Raw genomic sequence first — 12903 nt, 5'->3', positions numbered from 1 at the left:
TAGAGAGTCTGGTCAACAAGCAGCTCGTGTACCACCTAGAGAGTCACAACATCCTGAGTCCAGTTCAGTCTGGCTTCAGAGCGGGACATAGCTGCATTTCGGCTACTCTGAAAGTTGTTAATGACATTATCTGTGCCATTGACAGCAAAGAATATTGTGTTGCTGCTTTTGTTGATCTGGCTAAGGCCTTTGACTCTGTGGACCATCATATACTGTTGAATAGACTCAAAGAGATAGGCCTCCCTGAAAGCTGTCTGTCATGGTTTAGTAATTACTGCTCTGGTCGGTCTCAGTCTGTAAGGGTAGAGGGTCTTTTGTCTTCCCCTCTGCCCCTCCTTAAGGGTGTTGCCCAAGGCTCTATATTGGGCCCAACTTTATTTAGCATTTATGTTACTAACATTGCCCTTGCCGCATGAAATGCTAATATTCACCTGTATGCCGATGACACTATCTTATACACATCTAGTCCCTGTCTTAACACTGCCTTGTCCTCACTCCAAACCAGCTTCAACAATATTCAACTGGCCTTTGCTCACCTTAACACTGAATACTAATAAAACAAAATGCATGCTCTTTAGCAGATCTCTTCCATGTTCTAGCTGCCCTCTAACCATCACTTCAAACGACGGCTCTGTAATTGATTTTTAATTGATTTTTGAAGTATCTCGGTATCTGGTTAGACAGTTCACTTACATTCGAATCACACATCAATACAAATCAAATCAAATCAATTTTATTTATATAGCGCCAAATCACAACAAACAGTTGCCCCAAGGCGCTTTATATTGTAAGGCAAAGCCATACAATAATTACGGAAAAACCCCAACGGTCAAAACGACCCCCTGTGAGCAAGCACTTGGCAACAGTGGGAAGGAAAAACTCCCTTTTAACAGGAAGAAACCTCCAGCAGAACCAAGCTCAGGGAGGGGCAGTCTTCTGCTGGGACTGGTTGGGGCTGAGGGAGAGAACCAGCAAAAGACATGCTGTGGAGGGGAGCAGAGATCAATCACTAATGATTAAATGCAGAGTGGTGCATACAGAGCAAAAAGAGAAAGAAACACTCAGTGCATTATGGGAACCCCCCAGCAGTCTACGTCTATAGCAGCATAACTAAGGGATGGTTCAGGGTCACCTGATCCAGTCCTAACTATAAGCATTAGCAAAAAGGAAAGTTTTAAGCCTAATCTTAAAAGTAGAGAGGGTGTCTGTCTCCCTGATCTGAATTGGGAGCTGGTTCCACAGGAGAGGAGCCTGAAAGCTGAAGGCTCTGCCTCCCATTCTACTCTTACAAACCCTAGGAACCAAAAGTAAGCCTGCAGTCTGAGAGCGAAGCGCTCTATTGGGGTGATATGGTACTATGAGGTCCCTAAGATAAGAAGGGACCTGACTATTCAAAACCTCATAAGTAAGAAGAAGAATTTTAAATTCTATTCTAGAATTAACAGGAAGCCAATGAAGAGAGGTCAATATGGGTGAGATATGCTCTCTCCTTCTAGTCCCCGTCAGTACTCTAGCTGCAGCATTTTGAATTAACTGAAGGCTTTTCAGGGAACTTTTAGGACAACCTGATAATAATGAATTACAATAGTCCAGCCTAGAGGAAATAAATGCATGAATTAGTTTTTCAGCATCACTCTGAGACAAGACCTTTCTAATTTTAGAGATATTGCGTAAATGCAATAATGTCTTACATATTTGTTTAATATGCGCTTTGAATGACATATCCTGATCAAAAATGACTCCAAGATTTCTCACAGTATTACTAGAGGTCAGGGTAATGCCATCCAGAGTAAGGATCTGGTTAGACACCATGTTTCTAAGATTTGTGGGGCCAAGTACAATAACTTCAGTTTTATCTGAGTTTAAAAGCAGGAAATTAGAGGTCATCCATGTCCTTATGTCTGTAAGACAATCCTGCAGTTTAGCTAATTGGTGTGTGTCCTCTGGCTTCATGGATAGATAAAGCTGGGTGTCATCTGCGTAACAATGAAAATTTAAGCAATGCCGGCTAATAGTACTGCCTAAGGGAAGCATGTATAAAGTGAATAAAATTGGTCCTAGCACAGAACCTTGTGGAACTCCATAATTAACCTTAGTCTGTGAAGAAGATTCCCCATTTACATGAACAAATTGTAATCTATTAGATAAATATGATTCAAACCACCGCAGCGCAGTGCCTTTAATACCTATGGCATGCTCTAATCTCTGTAATAAAATTTTATGGTCAACAGTATCAAAAGCAGCACTGAGGTCTAACAGAACAAGCACAGAGATGAATCCACTGTCTGAGGCCATAAGAAAGCAGCCAAAGATAACGATACGTCTTTGGGATGGTTATGAGTAATTTTTTCTCTAATAGTTAAAATTTTATTAGCAAAGAAAGTCATGAAGTCATTACTAGTTAAAGTTAATGGAATACTCAGCTCAATAGAGTTCTGACTCTTTGTCAGCCTGGCTACAGTGCTGAAAAGAAACCTGGGGTTGTTCTTATTTTCTTCAATTAGTGATGAGTAGTAAGATGTCCTAGCTTTACGGAGGGCTTTTTTATAGAGCAACAGACTCTTTTTCCAGGCTAAGTGAAGATCTTCTAAATTAGTGAGACGCCATTTCCTCTCCAACTTACGGGTTATCTGCTTTAAGCTGCGAGTTTGTGAGTTATACCACGGAGTCAGGCACTTCTGATTTAAAGCTCTCTTTTTCAGAGGAGCTACAGCATCCAAAGTTGTCTTCAATGAGGATGTAAAACTATTGACGAGATACTCTGTCTCACTTACAGAGTTTAGGTAGCTACTCTGCACTGTGTTGGTATATGGCATTAGAGAACATAAAGAAGGAATCATATCCTTAAACCTAGTTACAGCGCTTTCTGAAAGACTTCTACTGTAATGAAACTTATTCCCCACTGCTGGGTAGTCCATCAGAGTAAATGTAAATGTTATTAAGAAATGATCAGACAGAAGGGGGTTTTCAGGGAATACTGTTAAGTCTTCAATTTCCATACCATAAGTCAGAACAAGATCTAAGGTATGATTAAAGTGGTGGTGGACTCATTTACATTTTGAGCAAAGCCAATCGAGTCTGACAATAGATTAAATGCAGTGTTGAGGCTGTCATTCTCAGCATCTGTGTGGATGTTAAAATCGCCCACTATAATTATCTTATCTGAGCTAAGCACTAAGTCAGACAAAAGTACTGAAAATTCACAGAGAAACTCACAGTAACGACCAGGAGGACGATAGATAATAACAAATAAAACTGGTTTTTGGGACTTCCAATTTGGATGGACAAGACTAAGAGTCAAGCTTTCAAATGAATTAAAGCTCTGTCTGGGTTTTTGATTAATTAATAAGCTGGAGTGGAAGATTGCTGCTAATCCTCCTCCTCGGCCCGTGCTACGAGCGTTCTGGCAGTTAGTGTGACTCGGGGGTGTTGACTCATTTAAACTAACATATTCATCCTGCTGTAACCAGGTTTCTGTAAGGCAGAATAAATCAATATGTTGATCAATTATTATATCATTTACTAACAGGGACTTAGAAGAGAGAGACCTAATGTTTAATAGACCACATTTAACTGTTTTAGTCTGTGGTGCAGTTGAAGGTGCTATACAGTTCTAACAAAAGTCAAATCCCGTATCAGCTTTCTTTTTCGCAATAAATCCTCACTCACTCACTCTGCCAAACACCTCCTGGTCAAGATCAATCAATCAATCAATTTTTTTTTTATATAGCGCCAAATCACAACAAACAGTTGCCCCAAGGCGCTTTATATTGTAATGCAAGGCCATACAACAATTATGTAAAACCCCAACGGTCAAAACGACCCCCTGTGAGCAAGCACTTGGCTACAGTGGGAAGGAAAAACTCCCTTTTAACAGGAAGAAACCTCCAGCAGAACCAGGCTCAGGGAGGGGCAGTCTTCTGCTGGGACTGGTTGGGGCTGAGGGAAAAAAACAGGGAAAAAGACATGCTGTGGAGGGGAGCAGAGATCGATCACTAATGATTAAATGCAGAGTGGTGCATACAGAGCAAAAAGAGAAAGAAACAGTGCATCATGGGAACCCCCCAGCAGTCTACGTCTATAGCAGCATAACTAAGGGATGGTTCAGGGTCACCTGATCCAGCCCTAACTATAAGCTTTAGCAAAAAGGAAAGTTTTAAGCCTAATCTTAAAAGTAGAGAGGGTGTCTGTCTCCCTGATCTGAATTGGGAGCTGGTTCCACAGGAGAGGAGCCTGAAAGCTGAAGGCTCTGCCTCCCATTCTACTCTTACAAACCCTAGGAACTACAAGTAAGCCTGCAGTCTGAGAGCGAAGCGCTCTAATGGGGTGATATGGTACTACGAGGTCCCTAAGATAAGATGGGACCTGATTATTCAGAACCTTATAAGTAAGAAGAAGAATTTTAAATTCTATTCTAGAATTAACAGGAAGCCAATGAAGAGAGGCCAATATGGGTGAGATATGCTCTCTCCTTCTAGTCCCCGTCAGTACTCTAGCTGCAGCATTTTGAATTAACTGAAGGCTTTTCAGGGAACTTTTAGGACAACCTGATAATAATGAATTACAATAGTCCAGCCTAGAGGAAATAAATGCATGAATTAGTTTTTTCAGCATCACTCTGAGACAAGACCTTTCTGATTTTAGAGATATTGCGTAAATGCAAAAAAGCAGTCCTACATATTTGTTTAATATGCGCTTTGAATTACATATCCTGATCAAAAATGACTCCAAGATTTCTCACAGTATTACTAGAGGTCAGGGTAATGCCATCCAGAGTAAGGATCTGGTTAGACACCATGTTTCTAAGATTTGTGGGGCCAAGTACAATAACTTCAGTTTTATCTGAGTTTAAAAGCAGGAAATTAGAGGTCATCCATGTCTTTATGTCTGTAAGACAATCCTGCAGTTTAGCTAATTGGTGTGTGTCCTCTGGCTTCATGGATAGATAAAGCTGGGTATCATCTGCGTAACAATGAAAATTTAAGCAATACCGTCTAATAATACTGCCTAAGGGAAGCATGTATAAAGTGAATAAAATTGGTCCTAGCACAGAACCCTGTGGAACTCCATAATTAACTTTAGTCTGTGAAGAAGATTCCCCATTTACATGAACAAACTGTAATCTATTAGACAAATATGATTCAAACCACCGCAGCGCAGTGCCTTTAATACCTATGACATGCTCTAATCTCTGTAATAAAATTTTATGATCAACAGTATCAAAAGCAGCACTGAGGTCCAACAGAACAAGCACAGAGATGAGTCCACTGTCCGAGGCCATAAGAAGATCATTTGTAACCTTCACTAATGCTGTTTCTGTACTATGATGAATTCTAAAACCTGACTGAAACTCTTCAAATAGACCATTCCTCTGCAGATGATCAGTTAGCTGTTTTACAACTACCCTTTCAAGAATTTTTGAGAGAAAAGGAAGGTTGGAGATTGGCCTATAATAAGATGACAGTTCTCCCCATCTTTGATTATGGAGACATCATCTACAGGTCTGCTGCTAAAACCCTTCTTCACAAATTAGATGTTATTGTCCATTCTGCTGTCCGTTTTGTTACTGGTGCTCCATTTCACACTCATCATTGTAACCTGTATTCACTAGTCAACTGGCCCTCCCTTCACTCCCGCAGACTGGTCCACTGGTACCTTCTCATCTACAAAACTCTAATTGGTTAAACTCCACTATATCTTCGTTCTCTTCTTCTGATCCATAATTCTGCCCGTACATTGCGCTCTAACAGTTTAATTAATTTAGTTGTCCCTAAAGCCCATACTTCCTTTGGTCGCTTCTCGTTCCAGTTTTCCGTCGCAAATGACTGGAATCAGTTACAGTTATCACGTAACTCAGCTCGTTTGTTTCAATCAGTACCTTTAAAAATTCATTGCATTCTCTGGTCCATGATCAGTGTACCTGTTTTAACCTGTTTGGTTTGATGTAACTATGGATTCTGTTTCTTTGCATTGTGTCTTTTTATATGAATGTTTGTGTTATGTTTTTGTGCTGTCTGCTTACGCTGCCTCTTGGCCAGGTCGCCATTGCAAATGAGAATTGGTTCTCAGTTGGTTTACCTGGTAAAATAAAGGTTAAATAAATAAAAAAATAAAGTGTTCAAATACTTATTTGCAGCAGTAACATACAAATACATTATTTAAAAAATCATACATTGTGATTTCCGGAATTCTTTTTTGATTATGTCTCTCACAGTGGACATGCACCTAAGATGAAAATTTCAGACCCCTCCATGATTTCTAAGTGGGAGAACTTGCAAAATCTCAGGGTGTTCAAATACTTATTTTCCTCACTATATATATCAAAGACAGAATCTAAGACATTAAAAATTGATAAAGTATATTTACAATTCTTTAACAGAGAGCCAACACCATCCTAAAGGACTCGTCCCACCCTGGACACTGTCTGTTTGAGCGCTGCGCCATCAGCAGATGGTACAGGACCATTAAAGAAAGAAGAAACAGACTGAAAAACAGTTTCTACATAACTGCTCTTAGAGCTTTGAATGGAACCAAACCAGGTCACATGACACAACTGGAATGAGGGAAATATTTGTTTATGTGAAAATCCACAGTTTTGTACATACTTTTCTCTTTTTTATATGTAATCTTTTTTGCTACTATGTACTTGTAATTTTCTATTTATTTAATTTTTATTTTGTGCTCTGGACATGCCTTTTTCAGTCTGTTAAATTTTATGTTTATTTTTCTTTTCTTCTTCAGACCTTTTAAGTCTGCATGTGGTTTACTCAATTCAATTCTGTGTGTTGACGTACACAGTGGGCCTCATGTATCAAAGTGCGCACTTGTGGCATAAATTTACGGTGTAAATTTGAAATACACCAAAGTTGCCGTGACATGTATCAAGCAGTGCGCACCTGCCCATTTCCGGCGTACGCCCAACGTGACCTTGATAAATGCGGCGGGTGGAAACAATCGTAATTATAATGAACACGCCCATAAATATTCAGACTCCACTTCAGACACACCCTCATTTTACAACATGGGAAGCCAGGAAGACAGCAAAGAAAAAGAACTCCACCAATCATGACGCGTTGCCAATAGGAGCGTCAAAAGCGGCGTTGTATCAATATTGTTTGTATATAATCAATAAAGTGTTAACAGTGGTCCCTCGTTTATCGCCGGGAGTTATGTTCTAAAAATAGCCCGTAATACGCGAAAACACAACGTAGTCAGCGTTATTTTTTACAATTATAGACGTTTCAAAGCTGTAAAAACCACTTTATACACAGTTTATACACTTTTCTCAATCAGGCATGAACATTTTCTCACTTTTCTCTCGTGTGTAAACACTCTCAAAGTTCAAACCTTAGTAGAAAAATAAGACCAAACTGTTTTCAGGCCCAAACATTTGTTTGAGAAATAAAAATAGAACGTTTTCCTATAAATAATTATGATGGCATTTAGAACTAACAAATTTAATTTTAACGATCAATGTACGAGGTCGGACTTATAAGAAATTATTAATAGTGACTGACCAGTATGTCACAGATCGCGCCTCTGCGTCCTGACGCCGCGCCTTTTTCCACTCACACCTCTCTCCAGGTGTCTGTTTCCGTGTGACAAACACAGTTATGAGTAGTTGTTGGCGCTCTTTTTTCTTCTGGGCGAGAAGATTCTTATAAACAGACACACAGAACACTGTAAAAAAAAAAGCATGCAAAATTGGACTAAAAACTCTGTGAAACGACGAGGCCGCAAAAGGTGAACCGTGTTATAGCGAGGGACTGTATTCTCTTTTCACATGTCAATAATTCTTGACATGTGGATATTTGCTCGCTCAGTTAATAAGACACGCCTAATTTTTCAGATTTCTTTATTCTTAAAATGTATTTCTTTATTTATTTTATTGTAACAGCCGAATGGAGACGACAAAACCTGGTTGCAGCACGGGCGAATTAAGGGAATAACGAAACTACAGTTGTTATGATCAATTTCATAGTCTACAACGATCACACCACATGAAGTTAAGCTCAGCGCTGCTCTGGCTCCAGGCTCTGGAGAAAAAGGCGAGCAGCGCTTTCTTTGCAGTCAGTGCTGTGACCACAGATTGTGCTCCATAGACCAGCAATCCCGCAAAAGCGGGATTTGTATTACTTATGTAGTATAATCAGGAAAGTGTTATTTATCTAAGATATGCATTGATTTGTATAATGGCATTGTTTATCAGGCCGATCATATTCATTTTTATGTGGATTCCAGCGCAGGTTCATTTTGGTGTATAATTTACGCCACCTCTCGACCTGGTGTTTATTTTCAGCGCAGCGTACGCCAACGACCACATTGATAAATGCCAAGTGGCGCAGCCATTTTGGCGTACACCCCATATACGCTCAAATATCGCCGTATGCACGTTGATACATGAGGCCCAATGTGAGTGTCCAGTCGGAATTGGTTCACCGTCACATGGTTTTCCAAAATCCAGTCGTAGGGCAGATTTACCTCATGTGATCAACCAATGATCGTTTTTAGCAGTGATGTGTTACTAGTTGGCCCCTTTGAATAGCCATCTGGCTGTTGGCTCCAATGCGCCCTGTGCCATTGCACAAGTGAGCAGACAGAGCGCCTCTCACACAATCTCACATGCTGAAACACAGAGTGTGTGAGTTTCAAAGATGCTCCACCCTCATTACCTGTGAATGTTATTGAATAAGCCTGTGGCAAGCTGTCTCGCTCCAGCATAAAGCACCATTTACCATATCAATGGAGCGAGGGGGAGGGCCACTCCTCAGAGTGTAAATGGGCCAAAGTGTCAAAGCTGCTTTCAGAGCAGGACAGAACACTCCAAAACACAGTAGAAGTAGAAGTTTGTGATGTGACCTTTGTGTAATGGCAGACAGAAATTGCTTTGACATGAAGACAAACAAAACGCATAGACCATTTTTGTATATATTGTTCAAAATGTGCATTTGTGTTTATTGTTTGAACCTTTTTGTTGTACAGTCTTTCACACAAGACCTCAAATTACCTTTATAAAGTGTCAAAACAGTTGTTTATTATAGTTTGCTGTGTGTTTTGAATAAATGTGTGTGGAAAACACATATAAAACACAACTACTTATAAAACACAACTATAGCATACATATTTTGAAAGTACAGGTTGTCCTGAAAAAAAGAGACATAAAACTTGATTGTGGGATGCAGGGAGAGCTGTTAACAGCAATAATAAAACATTTATGCCAGGCGAGTGAACTGTCCAAAAAATGTCCTCGGACCCCAGAGGGTTAAAAACTGACATCATTGTGTAAATGATCTTACCGCATGGGCTCAGGAACACTTCAGAAGACCATTGTCAGTTAACACAGTTCGTCGCTACATATACAAGTGCAAGTTAAAACTCTACCATGCAAGTGAAAGCCAAACATCAACAACATCCACAAACAGCGCTGCCTTCTCTGGGCCCGAGCTCATTTGAAATGGACAGACGCAAAGTGGAAAAGTGTGCGGTGGTCTGATGAGTCCACATCTCAAATTGTTTTTGGAAATCATGGATGTCGTGTCCTCCAGACAAAAGTGGAAAAAGACCATCCAGATTGTTACCAGCGCAAACTTCAAAAGCCAGCAACTGTGATGGTATGGGGGTGTGCTAGTGCCCATGGCATGGACAACTTACACATGGCACCATCAATACCGAAAGGTACATCCAGGTTTTGGAGCAACACATGTTGCCATCCAAGCAACGTCTTTTTCAGGGACATCCCTGCTTATTTCAGCAAGACAATGCCAAGCCACATTCTGCACGTGTTACAACAGCGTGGCTTCGTAGTAAAAGAGTGCAGGTACTAGACTGGCCTGCCTGCAGTCCAGACCTGTCGCCCATTGAAAATGTATGGCGCATTATGAAGCGCAAAATACGACGATGGAGACCCCGGACTGTTGAACAACTGAAGTCGTACATCAAGCAAGAATGGGAAAGAATTCCACCTACAAAGCTTCAACAATTAGTGTCCTCAGTTCCCAAACACTTATTGAGTGTTGTTAGAAGGAAAGGTGATGTAACACAGTAGGAAACATACCACTGTCCCAGCATTTTAGAAACATGTTGCAGGCATCCATTTCAAAATGAGCAAATATTTACACAAAAACAATAAAGTTTATCAGTTTGAACATTAAATATCTTGTCTTTGTGGTGTATTCAATTGAATATAGGTGGAAGAGGATTTGAAAATCATTGTATTCTGTTTTTATTTACATTTTACACAACGTCCCAACTTCATTGGAATTGGGGTTGTATATGATAACAAGAATCTAAACAATTTATAAATACATTAAGAAAGTAAATTAACATTAAAAAATTACGTAATTAACAGGAAGGGCAACACGGTGGTTTAGTGGTTACCAATGTCGCCTCACAACAAGAAGGTCATGGGTTCGGTTCCCCTTTCTGTATGGAGTTTGCTTGTTCTCCCCGTGTTCCTTCCAGGTGCTCCGGCTTCCTCCCACATCCAAATACATGAAGGTTTGGTGGACTGGAAACTTTAAACTGTCCGTAGGTGTGAATGTGTTTGTTTGGCTTTATGTGACCCTGCGACAGACTGGCGTCCTGTCCAGGGTAAACCCCACCTCACGCCCTATGACTTTTGGGATAGGCTCCAGCCCTCTGCGACCAAATCTTGGATAAGCGGTTGAAGATGAGTGCGTGAGTCTGTAATTAACAGGAAATAAAAGGGTTGAGTTCTTCTAAAAACTGTTAAGGTCTAAGGTTGATGCCATGCCTGGAGCTAATGCAGCAGATGTCTTGAATTCCTGTTTTCTGTTTCTTCTGCTCTGTAAAAATTTGTAAAAACCTGTGAATTTGAGGGTGTGACTGCCCTGCAGAATCATGAACATCAGCTGTGGGCTGTTGGTTATGTTCCTGATGATGGATGAGTGATGTTTCCAGATTCATCCTCAAACAGAGGTTTGGACATGTGTCCGGGTCAGAGTGAAAACTGGGGAATGTCCGATTGATTGACTGATCTGGGCTTAGTCCATTTTACTGGGACTCAGAACCTTCACCTTCTGGTCATCATTTGAGCCATTGGTCGTTGCGATCTCTGGATTCTGTCTGTTTATGATGACAACTGTAACATTTCTGGTTCTAAGTGTTTGACAATTCTTTGATGTGTTTTATTAGTCTGACCAAAGCAGATGGTCACCACGCTGACTCTGTTCTGCTCCAGGTTTCTTCATATCATCAAAAAACACTCCAGTGTTCTTACTCATGGCCTGGGTCATGACCTGTCTCTTGACGGTGATGATGATGGTTTGACGTTAATGATGGTTTCACGATGATGACGCTTTGATTGTTGATGATGATGATGGTGGCTGTCATCTGTTCTTCATCAGGCCAGCTGGAGGAGTCAGTGCGGTTCTACAAGGAGGCTCTGGTTCTGTCTCGGAAGTCCAAGGATCAGACAGCTGTGGCCCACTTTGAGGATGGACTGAAGGAAGTGATGAAGAGGAGGAGCCAGCAGAACAAGGAGGAGGCTACTAATGACTGAGGGGTGGGTTAGGGGATTCTGGCTGCTGCATGTGGGTTTGATTGGTATTTGCTCCGAGCTGAGGAGGCAGCTGACTTTTCACTCCAGAAGAAGCTTCTCCTAATTTATTTTGTTCATAAATTTTGTGTTATTGATTTCAGTGAAACAAAGCTTTGATCAGTGGTGTTCAAACTATTCCAGAAAGGGCCAAGAGGGTGAAGGTTTTCTTTGCAGCCACTGAGTCCAGCAGGTGATTTCACTGATTAACATCACTTGGAGCAGGTGGGATGAGTTCATCAGTGAAATCACCTGCTGGAGTCAGTGGCTGCAAAGAAAACCTGCACCCTCTCGGCCCTTTCTGGAATAGTTTGGAGACCACTGGCTTTGATTGTAAAGTAAGACTTCAGTTCAACTCTGAGAGATTAATTATAATCCTACAATAATAATTTATTTTATTGTCATTGTACATACAACAAAATTTGTCCTCTGCAGCCAGTACAGTCTGAGTTCCGGTCCCAAGACCAGATAAATGATGAGGGTCCGGCATAAAATAAGTCAAAATAAAGATGCAGAGTACAGATCAAATTTCCATACCAGATTTATTTGAGGCCCGGTGTCACAATCTGATTGGTCCCCCTAAAAATCGGTCTGCCTGCCTTCACTATGCCTGCGTCATTTCTGAGCGTTAGCAGCAATTTACAGATTATGACCCCGTTTCTGCTTCACACTGCCTACAGTCATCATCTGTCTCAGTGACAGATATCTGAAGCTTCCCAGACAGCAAATGGATCCGGGCCAGATGTAGTCCAACATCCGGTACCAATCCTGAAAACGGATCCGGTCCAGACAGTTTTTGCACCCTGGCCCAGATCCGGCACGGCTCCACTTTACAGTTCTGGACAGACCAGACCAGACCTGGACCAGATCTGAACTGGATCTGCAAAAGACCAACCATTTACAGCCCATATCTGGCACGGATCTGGGACAGATGTGGTCTGCATCACAGCACCATGGCAAAAACATGGGGCTAGCATAATGATAAGCAATTTTATCTGCACTCGGCAGAAACTATCCATTAGCGGTTATAAACTCAGGGCTGTGAAAACTCTGTGAATCATGGGGAGGAGGGGGCGGTGTTAGTGTGTACTCTTTAATCGTGATCGTCACTGAGATTTTAAATGCTTATCGCAAAGCGGTTTGTTTCTTTACAACGAGCAAGTTTTATAAGTCCATGGACACTGAGCTGTGTTAAATCAGTTTCCTCGGATCCACGGAACTTACCCCTGTAATGCCGTGTTCACACCGGACACCACGCAACGCCACAAATTCGCATCCCTCGCCTGGCGATGGACGCGCCACCATCGGCCAGTGTGTCGCTGTGCTTGAGCCGCGTTCACACCGGA

At 41.3% G+C, this 12903-nt stretch overlaps 1 protein-coding gene across 1 annotated transcript in view; it reads left to right on the top strand.

The window, feature by feature from the left end:
- ttc19 (tetratricopeptide repeat domain 19) overlaps nt 1–12282 on the top strand; it is a 164103-nt gene extending 151821 nt beyond the window's left edge. Inside the window, exon 11 of the mRNA XM_034183689.1 lies at nt 11367–12282. Coding sequence (XP_034039580.1) covers nt 11367–11521 — 155 coding nt within the window. The 3' untranslated portion in view covers nt 11522–12282. The remainder of the gene's footprint in view (nt 1–11366) is intronic.
- The last annotated feature ends 621 nt before the right edge of the window (nt 12283–12903 follow it).

Source organism: Thalassophryne amazonica, chromosome 12 (assembly GCF_902500255.1).
Source record: "Thalassophryne amazonica chromosome 12, fThaAma1.1, whole genome shotgun sequence".
Lineage (NCBI taxonomy): Eukaryota > Metazoa > Chordata > Actinopteri > Batrachoidiformes > Batrachoididae > Thalassophryne > Thalassophryne amazonica.
This window is presented reverse-complemented; position numbering and strand designations above follow the sequence as displayed.